Here is a 21,042-nt window from a genome sequence, read left to right as displayed (position 1 = left end):
AACAAGAATGTTAACTCCATCCCAAACAATGGAAACTCCAAGTAGGAATATCAACAATGTAGGAAAAGACAGATTGCTACTTACCATAAACAAGACATGTCAAGTTGCAAGTTGCAGACAGGCACAATTAAAAGACAGTCACATACAGCTTTCAGTCACAGCCTTCATCAGTAAAACAGAGATGGACACACACACACACACACACACACACACACACACACACACACACACACACACACACAAGCTGTGTGCGCGTGCACACACTTGAGTCTCTCTTTAACTGACAAAGGCTATGGCCAAAAGCTTTGTATGAATGTCTTTTAACTGTACCTGTCTGCAACTTGACGTACCTTCTTAACAGTAAATAGCAACCTGTCTTTTCCTCGATTGTCAACTACATCTCATTTTCTTCCAAACAGTTTGTGGATCACTGTATTTAGCAACATTTGAAAAAAATGACATATGGAATATGTAAAGACATAGAGCCAAAAATAAGGCTACCTAGCAGTTGTCTATGTCTCCGTTGCTGTTATCTGACTCATCTCTCTCTGTGGACTCTACAGTGTTCTGACTCTGTGTGTGAATTCCTAAGGGACCAAACTTCTGAGGTCATCGGTCCCTAGACTTACACACTACTTAAACTAACTTAACGCTAAAGACAACACTCACACCCACGCCCGAGGGAGGACTCAAACCTCCGGCGTGAGGGGCTGCACGATTAGTGACATGGCGCCTCTAACCGCGCGGCCACTCCGCGCGGCTGTTATGACTCTCTACTGTTCATTGATGCTACAGATCATGAACTTGTAGTTTCCGGTAGTTCCTGCCTATTTGGAGCTTTCATTCTAAAATATGTGTTATCCAGCTAATTCGTGCTTGAACTTTATTCTTCTACTCTGGAACAATCTCAGGATAATTTCTAATAATGGTTGAGACTAATATTAGCTTAAGAACTTTTATACATTGTTCGTGTACTAATTGATTATTCATATTGTAGTAACACAAGTTATTCTTATCCAGTAAACAGTGTGAACAAAAGTGAGGGTTACAAGATGTTTAATACCTGAATTCTGGATATGGAAACTCTGGTTTCAGCAAGGAGTTGAACAGCTTGCGGATAAAATATGGCCATGCACAGTTGCAGTAGATTGAAGAATTGTGCCAATGAAAATACCTGCAAAGGCATGATTCATAATAGCTATTATTAGATTTACTAACTGTTTCAATAAATGTTACTAATAAACTGTACTGGTAGTCACAACACACCCTGTCAGCTGTAATGGTGTTTCCTAAAAGTGCATATGCAACTACAGCAATATATAATGAACTTCTTTCAGTAAAAACCATGGAAGCCATGTATATACCTCTCAAGTAATTAGCTCCTCTCAGTTCCTTTACCTCCTTCCTGAAAAAAAGAGATAAAAATCTATATTATGTGTTTAGTTCAAACAGCAATATAAGGAAATTTATTTGTATGTCTAACATTGGGAGACTGAATTGCTGAATGTTTAGTGTTTCTCGACAGCATATGTTCAAGATGGCAGTGATTGATGACAGTAAGTCATGTGTGAAGTGCAAAAAAGTAGTTAAAAGCATGGAAATAGTTATAATGTGAGGACTGTGGTGTCAAAAATCTTCAACACTGATTATGTAGTCATTAGCAACAGTGAAGCTTGTGCTGTGATGCGTTCACAAGATTGAATCAAATTTCATTGTAAAGCCTGTGAGAAGAGTTTAGGCACCAAACTTTTCAGAGAAAGAGGAACACAGGAACCTAAAGAAAGAGAGAGAGAAACAGAAAATTGTGCAAATTAAATACAGTTCTCAGTCCAAAAGAAAGATTAGAAAAAAACTTGTTGGAGTCATCAAAGTGCACAGAAACGCTCAATGAAGAAACCAATGACAATAGCATTGACTTTGTGGAAATTAATTCTATGAAATATAAAACTGAAATTGGTGAGCAAAATGACACAAATTCACACAACTGAAGTTAAACAGGAAACAAATTAAGTGCTGTCCACAAGAGTTATCAAAAGAACAACTAGCTGATGATAACAGCTAATTGAGTATTACAAGTGATGTCCCCAAAAAACTCACTAATAGTCAACAACAAAATGCTACAGAAGGACACAGCTCACATGAACTTGTGAGTTGTGGCTGTTTTTGCAGGTGTTGACACATTGGTGTTTGAAGTCGGTAAAGCAGAGAAATCTACAACAAGGTATTTACAACTTTAAAATAATCCACCAGAATGTACAGGGCTTGAGCAAGAAATATGAACAATTAGACATGTTTGTAAGTGAAACTATGCCTGATGTGCTTGGTATTAGTGAACACTGGCTATCTGATGCCAAATTAGAACTTTTTAAACCTCTAAACATGGTACTAGCTAATAAGTTTTGCAGAAAACATCATGGTCACTAGTAAATAGAGAAATTGGTAAATCTGAGAAACATACAACTGAAAATCACTTGATGATAAACGGCACAATAGAAACTGATCAGAATAAGATAGCAGATCTATTTAACAATTACTTTGCTTCTGTTGGCTCCAGCATAAACAATCAGCTTAAAAATCATAAATACAAATTCAGAGGAATACCAGTGTCCGGAAGTATATTTTTGATGCAAACAAGTAAAGAAGAAATAATTAAAATAGTGAGTAGCTTAAAGAATTCCCATGCAGCAGGATATGATGGTCTTAGTCTGGACACACTTAAGAAATGTATACATAAAATTGCATCACCTTTATCAACAGTTATCAATTCTCATATGGAAGATGGTCTATTTCCAGATGAGTTGAAAATTGCCCAAGCTGTGCCTATTTTTAAAAAAGGAAACAGGAATTTAGTAGAAAACTTTCGACCCATTTCTGTTCTTCCACTAATATCCAAAATCTTTGAGAAAGTAACATACGTAAGAATCTGGAACTTCCTGGTATGCAAAAAAGTGATTTCTAAGGGGCAGTATGGGTTTGTCAAGGGGTCATCCACCATTACAGCAGCATCCAACTTAATCGAAGGTGTCACTCAAGCAATAGATAATAAAGAACATGTATGTGGCATCTTTCTAGACTTACAAAAAGCATTTGGCTGTTTTGATACGACCATATTGCTGGACAAACTGTGGAACTATGGCATTCGAGGCACAGCCCATAATCTGATGAGGTCCTACTTGACAAATAGGAAGCAGTTTGTCTATTAGCACTACAGAGGGAGCATACAAGTCAAACACCACTGACATAAATTTTGGTATTCCACAGGGGTCAATATTAGGACCACTTCTTTTTATTATCTATGTAAATGATATTCAGTCCACAACAAACCATGCAACAGCTATCTTATATGCAGATGATACCACGTTAATATGCAGCAATCCAAGCTATTCACAGCTCGAAGTGGAATCCAATACTGCAGCAGGCTTAATTCTGCAGTATTTTAATGAAAACAAACTAAAATTAAACACAAATAAATCTGTCTATATTGAATTTGATCTTGGGAGGTAAAAAACTCATGAAAACCAAATCTTTATGGGTGACAAATACATTAAAAAACAATACTCGACCAAATTTCTTGGCCTGACACTAGATGCAGAGTTAAGCTGGTCTGATCATGTGAATGATATTTGCAAAAAGCTATGTACTACCATATATGTCCTAAGAAAACTGACACCTTTTTGTAACATCACCACTCTGAGGCAAATAAAATTTTGCACTATTTGAATCCCATCTAAGTTATGGGATAGAGGTATAGGGATCCAGCAGTAAAGGTAATATGAAAATTGTACTTACCTTACAAAAGAAGGCACTTAGAATTATGGGAAAGAAATGTGCCAGGGAGCCCTGCAGAAATTTGTTTAAATAATTTAAAATACTAACTGTTCATAACCTGTATGTGCTGAAGATAATCATTATGGCAGTAAACATTAACAAAACACTTAATAAAGAGATACACGATCACAACACTAGAGGTAGAGAGAGACCCCACATCATCTCTCATAGAACAACACTTTATGAGAAAAGCCCTCACTATGCCGGCATAAAACTACTGAATTGCTTCCATCCTAATATCTCCCAATTGCCCATTACAAAACTAAAAATGAAATTAAAATTATGGCTCCTAAACAATCCTGTATATTCAATAGATGAGTTTCTAGATTTAGTACATTCCTATGATGGAAGACCATCTATCTAAAAATATATGTAATCTCAGATCTTAGACTGTGTCACAAACTGTAAATATTTGAATGTCAGATATGAATACTGTGTTACAAACTATAGATTCCTTAATCTAAGTATGGCAATAACAATTTTTTTATGTATAGTCCATATATGTAACTCTGTTCTCTCAACTAAATTTAGAAAAAGTTGTGTAAATAAAAGTGCCAGCCAATAATATGTAACCCTAGTAAGTAAGACTCTGACTTATCCAGAAGACTGGAACAAAAAAATCCTTTTTTTGTAATCAGTTGATGTTGGATCAAAATAAATAAATAAAAGTGTTGCTGAGCCCAAGGGTGATGTCATAGGGCACCATGCCATTGCACCATTTCAAAGGAAGGTTGAAGGCACCTTTGAGCCAAATTTCAAACGTCTGTGGTGAAATGGAAGAGTCAGGGGGTTTCAAAAAATTGATCCTTTAATTTTGTTGCCTAATGTGTAGCTTCAGACTCTTTGAGGATGGTGCATTTATCTGTAATGGAGTACTGTCTGAGAAGAGGTATATAAATATTCAGTCAGATCTTGATAAGATTTCAAAGTAGTGCAAAGATGGGTCAATGGCTTTAAATGTTCAAGAATGTATAATTGTGCAGTTCACAAAAGGAAAGAAACAAAGTGGCTATGATTATAATACCAGTGAGTCACAGTTGCAACCAGTTAACTCGTTCAAGTGAAACTTTGTACAGATGTGAAGTGAAATGGTCACATAGGCTCAGTTGTGGGTAAAGCAGGAGCAGACTCCAGTTTATTGGTAGAATGCCGGGGAAATGCAATCATTCTATAAATGAGAATGCTTACAAATCACTTGTGTGACCTCTCCTAGAATACTAACAAAGTATGTGCAACCCATACCAAGTAGGACTCACGGGGGACATTGAACATATACAGAAACAGGCAGCATGAACGGTCATACGTTTCTTTGATCTGTGGGAGAATGTCACCGAAATGAATCTGAACTGACAAACAGAATCTGAACTGGCAAACACTTGAAGACAGACATAAACTATCTCAAGAAAACCTACTTACAGATTAGATTAGATTAGATTAGATTTACTTTCATTCCAATTGATCCGTGGTGAGGAGGTCCTCCAGGATGTGGAACATGTCAGAAAAACAATACATGACAAATATTTACAACTAAAACAAATAAGCTAATGTACCATTCCACATGTCCCAAGTGGAATGATCGTCATTTTTTAATGAACACTAAGAGTCATTTTACAAATACTAAGGCACTGAATTTAAAATAAAATAGTTTTTTTATTTATTTATAAGGTAATACAACTACTGTAATACTTATTTACAATGAACACATTACTGCATTGAAATGGTGCATGGTGCAGAAGTTAGATTATACTAACACACACACACACACACACACAAATTTTCAATGAACACATTACTGCACTGAAATTGTGCAGAAGTTATGTTGTACTTATATACAAATCAGTTGGTTTTACTAAGAAATTCATCAATGGAGTAGAAGGAGTTGGCCACCAATAAATCCTTTAGGCTTCTCTTAAACTGAATTTCATTGGTTGTTAAGCTTTTTATGGCTGCTGGCAAGTTATTGAAAATGTGTGTTCCTGAATAATGCACACCTTTTTGTACAAGACTAAGTGACTTTAAATCCTTGTGAAGATTATTCTTATTCCTGGTATTGATTCCATGAATTGAGCTGTTGTTGAAAATTTCATTAAGGAATAAATATATTTGGAAGCAGTAGTTGGTATCCCTAGTTCCTTAGACAGGCTTCTGCAGGATGTTCTTGAGTTCACACCACATATAACTCTCACTGCACAATTTTGTGCCCGGAAAACTTCAGCTTGGCTTGATGAATTACCCCAAAAAATAATCCCATATGACATTATGGAATGAAAGTAAGCATAGTATGCCAGCTTTTTCATTTTTATATCCCCTATGTCTGACAAAATTCGCATTGCAAACAGAGATTTGTTAAGATGCTTCAGCAGTTCTGTGGTGTGCTCCTCCCAGTTGAATTTATTATCAAGCTGTAATCCCAAGAATTTAACACTGTCCACTTCATCTATCTTCTTGTCATCGTATGTTAGGCATATACTCTTGGGACACCCCTTACAAGTTCTGAACTGCATGTAGTGTGTTTTTTCAAAGTTTAGTGACACAGAATTGGCTAGGAACCAGTGATTAATGTCCACAAATATTTTATTGGCTGATCTTTCTAAGACTACACTTGATTTGCTATTTATTGCAATGTTTGTATCATCGGCAAACAAAACAAACTTGGCATCTGGTAATGTTACTGATGAAAGGTCATTGATATACACAAGAAAAAGTAAGAGCCCCAAAATGGAACCTTGTGGGACCCCACATGTAATTAGTTACCAGTTGGATGATGCCTGATAGCTTGATACATGTCTCTTTCCTAATAACACCCTTTGTTTCCTGCCAGAGATATACGATTTGAACCATTTTGCAGCATTTCCTGTTATACTATAACATTCTAGTTTACTTAAAAGGATATTGTGATTTACACAGTCAAATGCCTTTGACAGATCACAAAATATACCAGTTGCCTGCAATTTTTTGTCTAATGAATTAAGCACATTTTCACTGTAAGTGTAGATAGCCTTCTCAATATCAGAACCTTTTAGAAATTCGAACTGTGACTTTGACAGTATGTTATTTGAGATAAGATGGTTATAAAGACGACTGTACATTACTTTTTCGAAAATTTTTGAGAATGCTGGCAACAGTGAAATTGGATGGAAATTTGGTGCTATTTCTTTATCTCCCTTCTTAAACAGTGGCTTAACTTCAGCATATTTCAGCCATTCAGGAAATATTCCACTAATAAACGACTGGTTACACAGATAGCTTAATATGTTACTTAGCTCAGAATCACATTCTTTAATTAACTTTGTTGATATTTCATCATACCCACTAGATGTTTTTGATTTTAAAGATTTTATGATGGACATTATTTCTGTTGGGGTAGTGAGGGTCAAATTCATATTATGGAAGTTACTTGAAATGTCTGATCTAAGGTAATCCATAGCAGCATCTACCGAACCTGACAACCCCATCTTTTCAGTAACAGTTATAAAATGTTTGTTAAAAAGTTCTGCAACACTATACACATCTGTCACCAATGTATCATTTACTCTTAATGCTATTTGTTCCTCTTCATGTCTGGTTCTACCGGTCTACTCCTTCACTATATCCCATATTGTCTTTATTTTGTTATCTGATATGACTATCTTTTCCTTGTAATATATTTGCTTTGACATCCGTATTACAGTCTTTAATATTTTGCAGTATTTCTTATAATGTGCTATAGCATCAACATTGGAAATGTTTCGGATTGACAGATAAAGTTTTCTTTTTGTTTTACAAGATACCCCTATTCCTCGAGTAATCCATGGCTTCTTTGTAGACTTTGCTATAACCTTGGTAAGTTTTGGGGGAAAGCAGTGTTCGAATAAGGTAAGCACTTTATTAGCACTTTATTACAAAGTTTGAAGAACCACCTTTAAATGATGACTCTAAGAATACACCACAACCCTCTACATATTGTTCCCATAGGGATCATGAGAACAAGATTAGATTAATTACGGTGGACACAGAGGCATTTAGACAATCATTCTTCCCACACTCCATACCTGAATGAAACCAGAAAAACCCCTAATAATTGGTAGAGGGATGTTTCCTTTGCCAAGCTCTTTATAGTGGTTGGTTTGTGGAGTATAGAAGTAGATGTCAATCCAAATAAGGGACTATTTAGCAGATGAAGTGATGAAGTGGCCACATTAGATTATGTGAGATGGCTGTGTGGCTTGTGGATATACTTTATGTGACTTTAATACAATGATATCAGTTGCCTTCTTCAATATTGATACCAAAACTAAGAACATGTTTTGTGTGATGACTGGGCCCTAACAGAATGCACTATATGTGTAAATATATTATTCTAAAATTAAATTTATGATAATTTAATAGTGGATACAATGCATTTCTTAAACTTTAGAGAGGTAATAGTTATGGCAGAGAGACTTGAAAGTAATGTGGCAGGAACTTGATATGCTCACATAATTCAAACATTTAAATAGAAGTGTACAATCATACATACTTTCAACACTAGAGATACCAGCAAACATTGATAAGACACTGTATCAACTATGGAAACTCTTAAGATTCTCTTTGTTCTGCAGTACATGAATATGTGTGTGTGTGTTTATTTTTGTTTTATTTCGGTTTTAGGGCGCAAAACTGCTATGGTCGTTAGTGCCCATGTGTGTGTGTGTGTGTGTGTGTGTGTGTGTGTGTGTGTGTGTGTACTTTGGACATTATGGCCTTTACAGTTATTCACAGATCTGCACATATAGATTCTGATGATTTATAAAATAATTTTCATTCAATGGTTGGATATCAACTTAGAAAAAAGTAACAAAAGAGTTCATTGTTATTTCTGAAATCTATGTGAGCCTGTCTCCTACATGTCCTTAGAAAAAATGACATATTGTCAATGGAGAATAAGTGGTTGCCTTAACTACCTTCTTTACCGTAATTTTCTTGCAACAACAAACTAAAAAACATTTCACACTGGAATTACCAGTTCCATCTAGTCAGTAGTCAAACACACACACACACACACACACACACACACACACACACAGTATTTGACTCCACCACAAGCAAAGAGAGGAAGCAGATCTGATGGAGAAAAGTTAACTAATTGCAAGATTAGACTTGAGAAATGGAGCCAAATAAAATGAGAAACAGCAAAACTTTAGATTATACTGAGTAATTCTACAGGTAATGAGAACAGATAGTTCTTTGAAAATCCAACTCATTTGCTTATGTATGCCATGGTCCTTTTAATAAGGATGCATTCATATGACTTCCATGCCGTAATAGCAATTACAGTAGAGCACTGATTATTCAAAACAATTTGAGTCTAGTGGTGTTTGGATAACTCACTTTTTTGGCTAACTAACTGTTAATGAAAGAAATGTGCCTCTATCATGGGAGCTATACGAAAAAAGAAACAAATACATGTATTAAACACAAAACCACAAATATATTTTAAATGTACTGCAAGTACTGAGCATATCTTACATTATGTAGCCATCTACTATTAAAGCAACCCTACAGTTTATGAAAAGAAGTTGAAAAGTGACTTTTGCTTCAGAGCCGAGACCTGCTTTTTTGCTGCTAATCTGGCACACATCTTCAACATAACAACTGGACATGCTTCTTGTTTTTCAAACCACTTAATAACCATCTCAGGGCAGTGCAAAGTTTCCTTGCTGGACGATCCTTTAAAGTAAGCTTGTCACAAATGTCTACATCATCAATGACACTAGCAATGACTTCATCATCCATCAGTAACTGATAATTAGTATTCCAGCCAGTCCCTGAATGTTTTCCTGGCCACAATCTTCAAATCCTGAAGATTCTTCAGTCAGCCCAGCCATTTGTGATACAAATTATCTGTTTAGTGGATCTTCAGTTGCAGTGATAAACTTGTCTGATGTAAGTAGCTTATTCCAACCTATTGCTGGGGTAGTGGCACTCAGTGTAGCCCTAACTTTTGCTGTCAGGTATGCAGCTTCCTTCAAGTTAATTTCAGTGTGCACTTCCTGAATTGTTTTTTCCCTTCCTTGCCCACTGAGGACCAAACATAGCAACGCCTTTCTATGATAGCCCCTGATCCATCTTGCCATTTTCTCCCTCCATCAAAAGGTTTGAGTGATGACTTGGAGCATTATCAACCAATAAGAAAACATTTCCAGTATTACCAGTAGCATGCTGATGCTTTTTGACTTTATGGATAAACACAGTGTCATACCACTCTGTAAAAATGCTTGCATTCACCTATAAGTTCTTCTGATTCTTGCAGGTGGCTGGCGATTTTTTAGCCACATAAAGCACCTTGGTTTCTTATACTTTCCTATGATCAGCAAGGATAGGCTAAGCATTCAAGTAACGTTTCTGTATACCATGTCAGTGATGTGAAATTTGCTTTGCTTATGACAATGTGCTGACATTTCTTTCTTGGAAACTTTTGATTTTGTTGACGATTTCTTCCAATAAAAATCAGATTTGCCTGATTTGTAGACATTGATTTGGTGATAGCCCTCTTTATCAATCAGTTTATTAAATAACTCTCTAAAATATTCAGCTGCTTCAGTATTAGCTGACAGTTTTTCAACTCGAATGTCCAGTTCCTAACTTCGCCTAGTGCATAAGCCAGCCAGAAGTTGTTTTAAAATCATTCATTTCAAGTGCTTTTTCAGAAATCAAAGGGCCAGTTACTGGTTGTTCTTGGCTATATACCTGCATGAACCATGTGTAAAATGCAGTGTTTGAATCCTGGTTTTCTGCAATTTTCAATGTTTTTGTGTGTAAGGTTCCTTCTTCACTATCAAGTTGACTTGAAAATTTTGTAATGGCATCACTGTTCTTTCTAATATCAAATGTTGTGATATGCATAAGGCCATATTCCCTAGATTCACTAGTACTGTCCTTCAACTGATCTATTATTTCCAGTTTATCAGAAATACTGAGAACAACACATTTACATTTATTGGCCATTGTGAATGCTAGTACAAATATAGCAGGATGTTTCAAGCAAAAGCTCACACACCACTGACAAGTGAGGATTAGAAGCTCAAGGTCAAGCAGATGATTGTTGCAGAGAGAGAAAAAGAGCTACAATGTCAAAGAAGTAGCAGCTGCTAGGAGAAGTGTGTGGCATGCAACTTTAAATTTGCTGACTGGAACCCTGTCAGGTATCAATGTTTCGGCTGAGCAATATCTGGATAACTGATGCTCAATTGTACTTGTATCACTCATGCTTCAATGAAGGGCACGATTAAAACAAGTGTTACCTGCGGAATTTTGTTCATCTGTATTGCTCTCATTTGATGAATAGCTCAGGGCTGGTTATGCTTATATAAAAGATGAAGCAGTGTCTCCACAGGAGCCTGCAAGGGAACATCAGTTAATGATGACCTGAATTATCTAAGTACTTTGTACATTAGTATGTTATATTGGAGTTTATTGTCACATTGCCTAACAATGGTTTTCATTATTTCTCATTTCTTCCTAATGTTATTTTTACAGACCTTGTTAAAGACAAAATTATTGTGGTCAATGTAATTTTATGTTGCATTGTTTGTTATTTAGTGAAGTTACAATTCATTGGTTTCATAGTATTAATACAAACAGTTTCAAATTCAGTACTGCTTAACTGCAAAATTCCCATTGGTCAATAAAGCAGTGTCATAACAACCCTTTACAATTTTTATTCAACAACAGGGGGGAAATGTTTCTTTTTATTCCTTCCATTATGAAAAGAATAGTATAATAAATTATTATTTGCTAGAGCTCATATTAAGTGAATATGTACAACCATCATGAAGACTTAAAAGGACACATCATAAGCAGAATACAATGAAGTACAAATCCAAGTGATAAAAAGTTTCAATAATCATAAATAAAAAAGTGTACGAATCTGGAACTTTTAGAATCCATCATCACTTTTTTTCCAAAGGAAAGGGTAATAAAGGGGGGAAAGATATCTAGACTTTTTAAGTGACTATATGGGAAAGACTTAAATGTAACACACTTTGAAATGGATCACAGAGTATAAAAAAGATACAGACATCTATAACCCTTGAAGAAAGAAACACTTAAAGATACTAGGACACAGAAATTACCTACAGAACATATAAAAAATAACTGAATGTCTGAGCAGTTTTCAGTAGTGCAAAATATCTTTAAAAATCCCAGAGCCTCTCCTTAGAGTCTGTCTCTCTCTCCTCACTACTACCACTCTCTGCACCCCTACCTTCGACACTATGTGATCAAAAATATCTGGACACCCCTAAAAAATATGTTTTTCATATTAGGTGCATTGTGCTGCCACCTACTGCCAGATGCTCCATATCAGTGACCTCAGTAAACATCATGAGAGAGCAGAATGGGGTGCTCCACGGAACTCAAGGATTTCGAATGTGATCAGGTGATTGGGTGTCACTTGTGTCATACATCTGTAGAAGAGATTCACACACTCCTAAACATCCCTAGGTCCACTGTTTCCAATGTAATAGTGAAGTGGAAACATGAAGGGACACATGCAGCACAAAAGCGTACAGGCCGACCTCGTCTGTTGACTGACAGACTGCCGACAGTTGAAGAGGGTTGACATGTGTAACAGGCAGACATCTATCCAGACCATCACACAGGAATTCCAAACTAGATCAATTGCAAGTACTATGAGAATTAGGCGGGAGGGGAGAAAACTTAGATTTCATGGTCGAGCGGCTACTCATAAGCCACACATCACACCAGTAAAAGCCAAATGACACCTCGCTTGGTGTAAGGAGCATAAACACTGGATGATTGAACAGCGTAAAAATGTTGTGTGGAGTGACGAATCACAGTACACAGGATGGCAGGGTATGGGTACGGCTAATGCCCCGAGAACGTCATCTGCCAGCGCGTATAATGCCAACAGTAAAATTTGGATGTGGTGGTGGAATGGTGTGGTTGTGTTTTTCATGTGGGGGTGGGGGGGCTTGCACCCCTTGTTGTTTTGCATGGCACTATCACATCACAGGCCTACATTGATGTTTTAAACACCTTCTTACTTCCCACTGTTGAAGAGCAATTCGGGGATGGTGATTGCATCTTTCATCACGATCGAGCACTTGTTCATAATGCCCGGCCTGTGGCGGAATGGTTACATGACAATAACATCTCTGTAATCAACTGGCCTGTACAGTCCTGACCTGAATCCTATATAACACTTTTGTGATGTTTTGGGACGCCGACTTCGTGCCAGGCCTCACTGACCGGCATCGATACCTGGGCTACCACTCCCCAAGAAACCTTCCAGCACCTGATTGAACGTATGCCTGCAAGAGTGGAAACTGTCATCAAGGCTAAGGGTGGGCCAACACCATATTGAATTCCAGCATTACCCACAGAGGGCGCCACAAATTATAAGCCATTTTCAGCTAGGTTCTGGATACTTTTGATCACATAGTGTACACGCTTCGTAAAAACCATAAACCCAACCACCCAGGATGCCCTTTTGTGGCCAGTTAGTGTGTGCCCTCTGGGAGAATCTCTGCACTTGTATGCCAACAACTACACAGCTTATTATCCACAACCTAACCTCCTATGTAAAAGATACCAATCATTTCCTCCACCGACTCTCCACAGTTCCTGTTTCTCTATCACATGGTGCCTTGCTCATTGTTTCTGATGACACCCCCCTCTATACTAACATCCCTAATGCCCATGGCCTTACTGCTTATCTTGCTTTCATCTAATAAATACATTTACTTATAATTACAGTTGTTGTTGTTGTGGTCTTCAGTCCTGAGACTAGTTTGATGCAGCTCTCCATGCTACTCTATCCTGTGCAAGCTTCTTCATCTCCCAGTACCTACTGCAACCTACATCCTTCTGAATCTGCTTAGTGTATTCATCTCTTGGTCTCCCTCTACGATTTTTACCCTCCACGCTGCCCTCCAATACTAAATTGGTGATCCCTTGATGCCTCAGAACATGTCCTACCAACCGGTCCCTTCTTCTGGTCAAGTTGTGCCACAAACTTCTCTTCTCCCCAATCCTATTCAATACTTCCTCATTAGTTATGTGATCTACCCATCTAATCTTCAGCATTCTTCTGTAGCACCACATTTCAAAAGCTTCTATTCTCTTCTTGTCCAAACTATTTATCGTCCACGTTTCACTTCCATACATGGCTACACTCCATACAAATACTTTCAGAAATGACTTCCTGACACTTAAATCTATACTCGATGTTAACAAATTTCTCTTCTTCAGAAACGCTTTCCTTGCTATTGCCAGTCTACATTTTATATCCTCTCTACTTCGACCATCATCAGTTATTTTGCTCCCCAAACAGCAAAACTCCTTTACTACTTTAAGTGTCTCATTTCCTAATCTAATTCCCTCAGCATCACCCGACTTAATTCGACTACATTCCATTATCCTTGTTTTGCTTTTGTTGATCTTCATCTTATATCCTCCTTTCAAGACACTGTCCATTCCATTCAACTGCTCTTCCAAGTCCTTTGCTGTCTCTGACAGAATTACAATGTCATTGGCGAACTTCAAAGTTTTTATTTCTTCTCATGGATTTTAATACCTACTCCAAATTTTTCTTTTGTTTCCTTTACTGCTTGCTCAATATACAGATTGAACAACATCGGGGAGAGGCTACAGCCCTGTCTTACTCCCTTCCCAACCACTGCTTCCCTTTCATGTCCCTTGACTCTTATAACTGCCATCTGGTTTCTGTATAAATTGTAAATAGCCTTTCGCTCCCTGTATTTTACCCCTGCCACCTTCAGAATTTGAAAGAGAGTATTCCAATCAACATTGTGAAAAGCTTTCTCTAAGTCCACAAACGATAGAAACGTAGCTTTGCCTTTTCTTAATCTAGCTTCTAAAATAAGTCGTAGGGTCAGTATTGCCTCACATGTTCCCATATTTCTACGGAATCCAAACTGATCTTCCCCGAGGTTGGCTTCTACTAGCTTTTCCATTCGTCTGTAAAGAATTTGTGTTAGTATTTTGCAGCTGTGACTTATTAAACTGATAGTTTGTTAATTTTCACATCTGTCAACACCTGCTTTCATTGGGATTGGAATTATTATATTCTTCTTGAAGTCTGAGGGTATTGCGCCGGTTTCATACATCTTGCTCACCAGATGGTAGAGCTTTGTCAGGACTGGCTCTCCCAAGGCCATCAGTAGTTCCAATGGAATGTTGTCTACTCCGGGGGCCTTGTTTCGACTCAGGTCTTTCAGTGCTCTGTCAAACTCTTCACGCAGTATCGTATCTCCCATTTCATCTTCATCTACATCCTCTTCCATTTCCATAACATTGTCCTCAAGTACATCGCCCTTGTATAGACCCTGTATATACTCCTTCCACCTTTCTGCTTTCCCTTCTTTGCTTAGAACTGGGTTTCCATCTGAGCTCTTGATTTTCATACAAGTCGTTCTCTTATCTACAAAGGTCTCTTTAATTTTCCTGTAGGCAGTATCTATCTTACCCCTAGTGAGATAGGCCTCTACATCCTTACATTTGTCCTCTAGCCATCCCTGCTTAGCCATTTTGCACTTCCTGTCGATCTCATTTTTGAGACGTTTGTATTCCTTTTTGCCTGCTTCATTTACTGCATTTTTATACTTTCTCCTTTCTTCAATTAAATTCAATATTTCTTCTGTTACCCAAGGATTTCTACTAGCCCTCGTCTTTTTACCTACTTGATCCTCTGCTGCCTTCGCTATTTCATCCCTCAAAGCCACCCATTCTTCTTGTACTGTATTTCTTTCCCCCATTCCTGTCAATTGTTCCCTTATGCTCTCCCTGAAACTCTGTACAACCTCTGGTTTAGTCAGTTTATCCAGGTCCCATCTCCTTAAATTCCCACCTTTTTGCAGTTTCTTCAGTTTTAATCTACAGGTCATAACCAATAGATTGTGGTCAGATTCCACATCTGCCCCTGGAAATGTCTTACAATTTAAAATCTGGTTCCTAAATCTCTGTCTTACCGTTATATAATCTATCTGATACCTTTTAGTGTCTCCAGAGTTCTTCCATGTATACAACCTTCTTTCATGATTCTTAAACCAAGTGTTAGCTATGATTATGTTGTGCTCTGTGCAAAATTCTACCAGGCGGCTTCCTCTTTCATTTCTTAGACCCAATCCATATTCACCTACTATGTTTCCTTCTCTCCCTTTTCCTACACTCGAATTCCTGTCACCCATGATTATTAAATTTTCGTCTCCCTTCACTATCTGAATAATTTCTTTTATTTCATCATACATTTCTTCAATTGCTTCATCATCTGCAGAGCTAGTTGGCATATAAACTTGTACTACTGTAGTAGGTGTGGGCTTCGTATCTATCTTGGCCACAATAATGCGTTCACTACGCTGTTTGTAGTAGCATACCCGCATTTCTATTTTCCTATTCATTATTAAACCTACTCCTGCATTATCCCTATTTGATTTTGTGTTTATAACCCTGTAGTCACCTGACCAGAAGTCTTGTTCCTCCTGCCACCGAACTTCACTAATTCCCACTATATCTAACTTCAACCTATCCATTTCCCTTTTTAAATTTTCTAACCTACCTGCCCGATTAAGTGATCTGACATTCCACGCTCCGATCCGTAGAACGCCAGTTTTCTTTCTCCTGATAACGACATACTCTTGAGTAGTCCCCGCCCGGAGATCCGAATGGGGGACTATTTTACCTCCGGAATATTTTACCCAAGAGGACGCCATCATCATTTAATCATACAGGAAAGCTGCATGCCCTCGGGAAAAATTACGGCTGTAGTTTCCCCTTGCTTTCAGCCGTTCGCTGTACCAGCACAGCAAGGCCGTTGTGGTTATTGTTACAAGGCCAGATCAGTCAATCATCCAGACTGTTGCCCTTGCAACTACTGAAAAGGTTGCTGCCCCTCTTCAGGAACCACACGTTTGTCTGGCCTCTCCACAGATACCCCTCCGTTGTGGTTGCACCTACGGTACGGCTATCTGTATCGCTGAGGCACGCAAGCCTCCCCACCAATGGCAAGGTCCATGGGTCATGGGGGGGGGGGGGGGGGGATAATTACAGTATGTTATTTTAAAAACTCTCATTCTAATTTCTGCATCAACATGAATCTCAACCTTTTTTTAATATAGTTGTTCATAGCTACATTAATAAATGAATGAATTTGAATGCCTTAATGATTAAAGTTCTTTTCATTTTTTAAATCTCATCAGTTTATTAAATTGTTAATTATATCTTCATAAAAACTTAACCAGCCACATGGGTTTATTTCAATTCCATGACCATATTAATTTCTGCATCAACACGAATCTCAACCTTTTTTTAATATAGTTGTTCATTTTATTTTTTAAATCTCATCAGTTTATTAAATTGTTAATTATATCTTCGTAAAAACTTAACCAGCCACATGGGTTTATTTCAATTCCATGACCATACTAATTTCTGCATCAACATGAATCTCAACCTTTTTTTAATATAGTTGTTCGCAGCCATATTGATAAATGAAGTTGAATGTCTTAATGATTACAGTTCTTTTCATTTTTTAAATCTCATCAGTTTATTAAATTGTTAATTATATCTTTGTAAAAACTTAACCAGCCACATGGGTTTATTTCAATTCCATGACCAGTTTTAGGCTACCGCATCCGCCGTTAGAAGGCTAATGTCTCCAACTGCATTAACTTTATCATCTTCAGCATATCATCTGCTTCTGCACTGCTCAAGAATATTTGAATATTCAGTGTCTGTCTGCAGCATGATTTTACTATTGAAACAATTATAAAGTGATTCTAAATAGGCCTATTCAAATATTATTGTGCAGTGCAGGAGCAGATGACATCATGCTGATGAAAACATTACTGTAATTATAAACAGTAGCCATTTAAGATGGGCATGATGAACAGAAACTCACTGTGACATTGAATAAAGCTTTTTTAAAAGTAGCTGTGGCTAGCTGCATTCTTCACCAACAATCTTAAATGGCCTCCGAGTCTGTGAGATCCAGCATGGACAAAATAACATTACTTATATAGTAAAATTCCATGCAGTCATAAAACAAACAGGGTATTTGGCTTTAGATGCTTTTAATTTTAAAACTGTTCTAAAATGCTATTTTTGTGAGTTAGTAATCATAAAATTTCCTCTAGCAGGGCTCACACTATAGGTTCTGCCAAGGGGTCTATAGATTGTAAATATCATCATATGACAGGGTACTGTGCTATATGGGTGCAGGCAGTCTTATTGTATTTGTTCTTTCATGCTGACAGGCTAAACAAGTGACAATGCTGTTGCCAATGCATTAGATATTTCCTCTCACACTCCTCTCTTGTTTCTTTCATTTTCTATGCCTTTCCTCTCTCTTTGGTGTTTGGAGGTGGGAACTTTCCCTGCAATATATCCTACGTTCCCATAACCCTCCTGGCCTCAACCTTCATTAGTCATTGTCCTCTCTCATTCAGGCCCTTCTCTGTTCCCTTTGCAGCACTACACAGCCCTCATTCCTCTCCATCACACTCAGGCTTTTTACTTCTTTCCTTTTACGATATCCCCCCTCCTGACTGCACACAGCTCCCCTACCCTCTTTCCACCTCGTCCCTGTGCGCTCCCCAACAGCTCGTCACAGTCTGCTATCCCTACCCTACTATCCCTCCTCCTCCCTGCCTCGGCCTCCTCCTTACCCCCACCCAGTCGCCAATCCCATCATGCACTGGAGCTGCTGGTTGCAGTGTGGCCTCCGCTGCCTGAGACTGCAGTCATGTGTGTGTGAGTTGTGTTTGCGAGAGTGTGTAGTGTGTGTCTGTTGTCTAATTTTGACAAAGGCCTTACTGGTCAAATGCTGTATTTGTGACAGTCTTTTTGTTGTGCCTATCTGTGACTCAGCATCTCCGCTATATGGTGAGTAGCAACTTTCCTTTTCACAATGTTGTTACATTCCATCCTGGATTTTCGATTGTCTGATTTTCTTCAACATTGTACTTTATTGTCCTTTTGCGGCTCATATTTTGTTTTTAGATTTTTTCCTTTTCTTTGATATCAAACATTTTATTCACCTGCCATACTAGTAAAAAACCTGCTTCTAACAGCGTTTAGTTTCTGCTATTGTTCTGAAGGAATTCTTCGTAAACACTTACATCTTTCTCAGTGATAAATGCTTTACTTCACAAGAACATCAAAAACTAATCTCAGTAATGCCTTCTTCTGCATTAAATATCCTATCAGAGTGAGGGAGTTGTAAGTAACATTTTTGTCAGAAAACTGCTTTTGTATGGTGGCATGAATCTTTTTTGCACATCATAAGAAAACAAATAGTAATAAAACATTTTATTTGATAACAATTTTTCTCCCTGTATCTGATGATATGTTTACCAATCAAATTTAAGAAGCATTAATTTTGCTTAATAAAATCTTAATATGTCATTAGATATCACCAAAGAATATTTTCACAATATACTTCCTTCACAGTTACCTTTTCTATGTCATAATCTTACCTTCGTGCAATTTCAACCAGTTTCTCAAATGGTTTCTCCCAGGCATACATTTTGATCACTTGGATACCACTTATGATTTCACTCATTATCCGTACTCTGTTATCAGTTCTCATGGCAACTCTTAAACGAAACCTTGTTGTTAATTTGGTCATATATGCTGAAAAGGAAGGTCATTGTTACAAACATTGGAAATTTTATTTTATAGTGAGAAATATTTGGGAAGCTCTGTTTAATACTCTCAGACAAAAATGTGAAGTACATGGAGCAAATTAAAAATTCATAAACATTTCTTCATACATAATACATTTTTAAAATACACAGTGAAAGAAAGAAATTTTGAGAAATAAAATTAAGAAGAGGTTAAGAAATAAAATTACAGTTTGAAGTTTATATCAACATTATGAACAAATAAAGAAGAAAGCACAAAATAGAGGAGAGCAGTTGCACCAACAGAGCATAGCTGTAGAAAATTATGGCAATGAAACATAAAAATAGAACAAAAATTTCCAATGAGTGGTATAATTTCTAGCATGAAATATTAATGTGGGAAAATCCAGTATAACATAAACTGAATTTTCCAACAGCATTTGACAGAAGATGATGAGAACATCAGATAAGGAATACTTTTCTGTTGGAAACTGATGATGGCCTAAGAAACAGAAAGCAGGTTTGTGAATACATAAATAATACTTTACAGAACATCTAAAACGTGTTTTGTATTTAATGTTAACTGGGTGTAAATTAGTGCAATTAGCTTTGGCCCATAAAAGTACAAAATATGACTATAAACAACACAAAACTCACAGTATGTTCTGGCATTACTAGAGATATGTCACACTCGACTATTATGAAAGGGACATTTGAATATCAGCGGTAAGACAGTTTTAATGTTCAATGGATGTTTTACTGTATGAATTACCATCTTATATGAAATTAATCATCATTTGGGCAGGAACAAGAAGACACACTAATGCAGTATTGCAAAATTCACCGTATAATCAAAAAGGCAAAACCCTGTACTATGCATAAGAATTCGAAAATTCTATAAACAAAGCAAGATTAATCTGGAGTAGTATTAGTAATGAAATGAATATACTCAATGAGACAACTCCCTGATAACACTTGCTGTGAGACATGGTTAACTGAAATCACAGGTCACAAAAATTCAAAGCTTTTTGCCTAATACTAGCTGGAAACACATGTACAAGAAATGACCATAAAAATAAATCCATTGGAATAATTTAGATATGGTTGGTTAGTATACAATAACTATATTGTATGCTAACTGACACCAGTTTCGCCAAATCAGTGAGAGATTAAAAGACTGTTAGACCACTGAAAAGCAGTATCTCTTCGAACTATAATGATATTTCAACAAAACAAAAGCCCTTGAGTTACCTTTCTATACAGTTAACATGGCAAGGTTTGCCTACTGCCATAAAGACTCAAGTATGTGAGAGTAACACTCATTTATAATATCAAATATAAGCAAGTGATCCCTTATTATATACCTTTTACCCTCCATTTCATGTTACAACAGAATATAGAACCATCTTGTTAAGAACAACCTGTTAAGATAAAGCCTAGTTTGGCTCACTTTAAGAATTTACTACCAAGAAACAAATAAACAAACTTATGACCTCAGTTATTATAGAACTAACAAGACAAAATGATCTGTTGGTCTTTTAGGTGATATTGTTAAGACCTTAGATTGTGTAGCTCAAGCTTCTAGATGGGAAAG

At 37.1% G+C, this 21,042-nt stretch overlaps 1 protein-coding gene across 4 annotated transcripts in view; it reads right to left on the bottom strand.

Annotated features, from left to right (window-relative positions):
* Positions 1 to 21,042, bottom strand: part of LOC124774888 (ATP-binding cassette sub-family C member 4-like) — a 365,241-nt gene that overhangs the window by 130,215 nt on the left and 213,984 nt on the right. For all 4 annotated transcript variants that reach the window (XM_047249542.1, XM_047249543.1, XM_047249544.1 and 1 more), the window contains 3 exons: positions 19,302 to 19,458; positions 1,267 to 1,405; positions 1,064 to 1,174 (listed from right to left, as the gene is read on the bottom strand). In XM_047249542.1, coding sequence (XP_047105498.1) covers positions 1,064 to 1,174; positions 1,267 to 1,405; positions 19,302 to 19,458 — 407 coding nt within the window. The remainder of the gene's footprint in view (positions 1 to 1,063; positions 1,175 to 1,266; positions 1,406 to 19,301; positions 19,459 to 21,042) is intronic.

Source organism: Schistocerca piceifrons, chromosome 2 (assembly GCF_021461385.2).
Source record: "Schistocerca piceifrons isolate TAMUIC-IGC-003096 chromosome 2, iqSchPice1.1, whole genome shotgun sequence".
Classification (NCBI taxonomy): Eukaryota; Metazoa; Arthropoda; class Insecta; order Orthoptera; family Acrididae; genus Schistocerca; species Schistocerca piceifrons.
The sequence above is the reverse complement of the archived record's forward strand: the minus strand, read 5'-3'. Positions and strand labels throughout refer to the sequence as shown.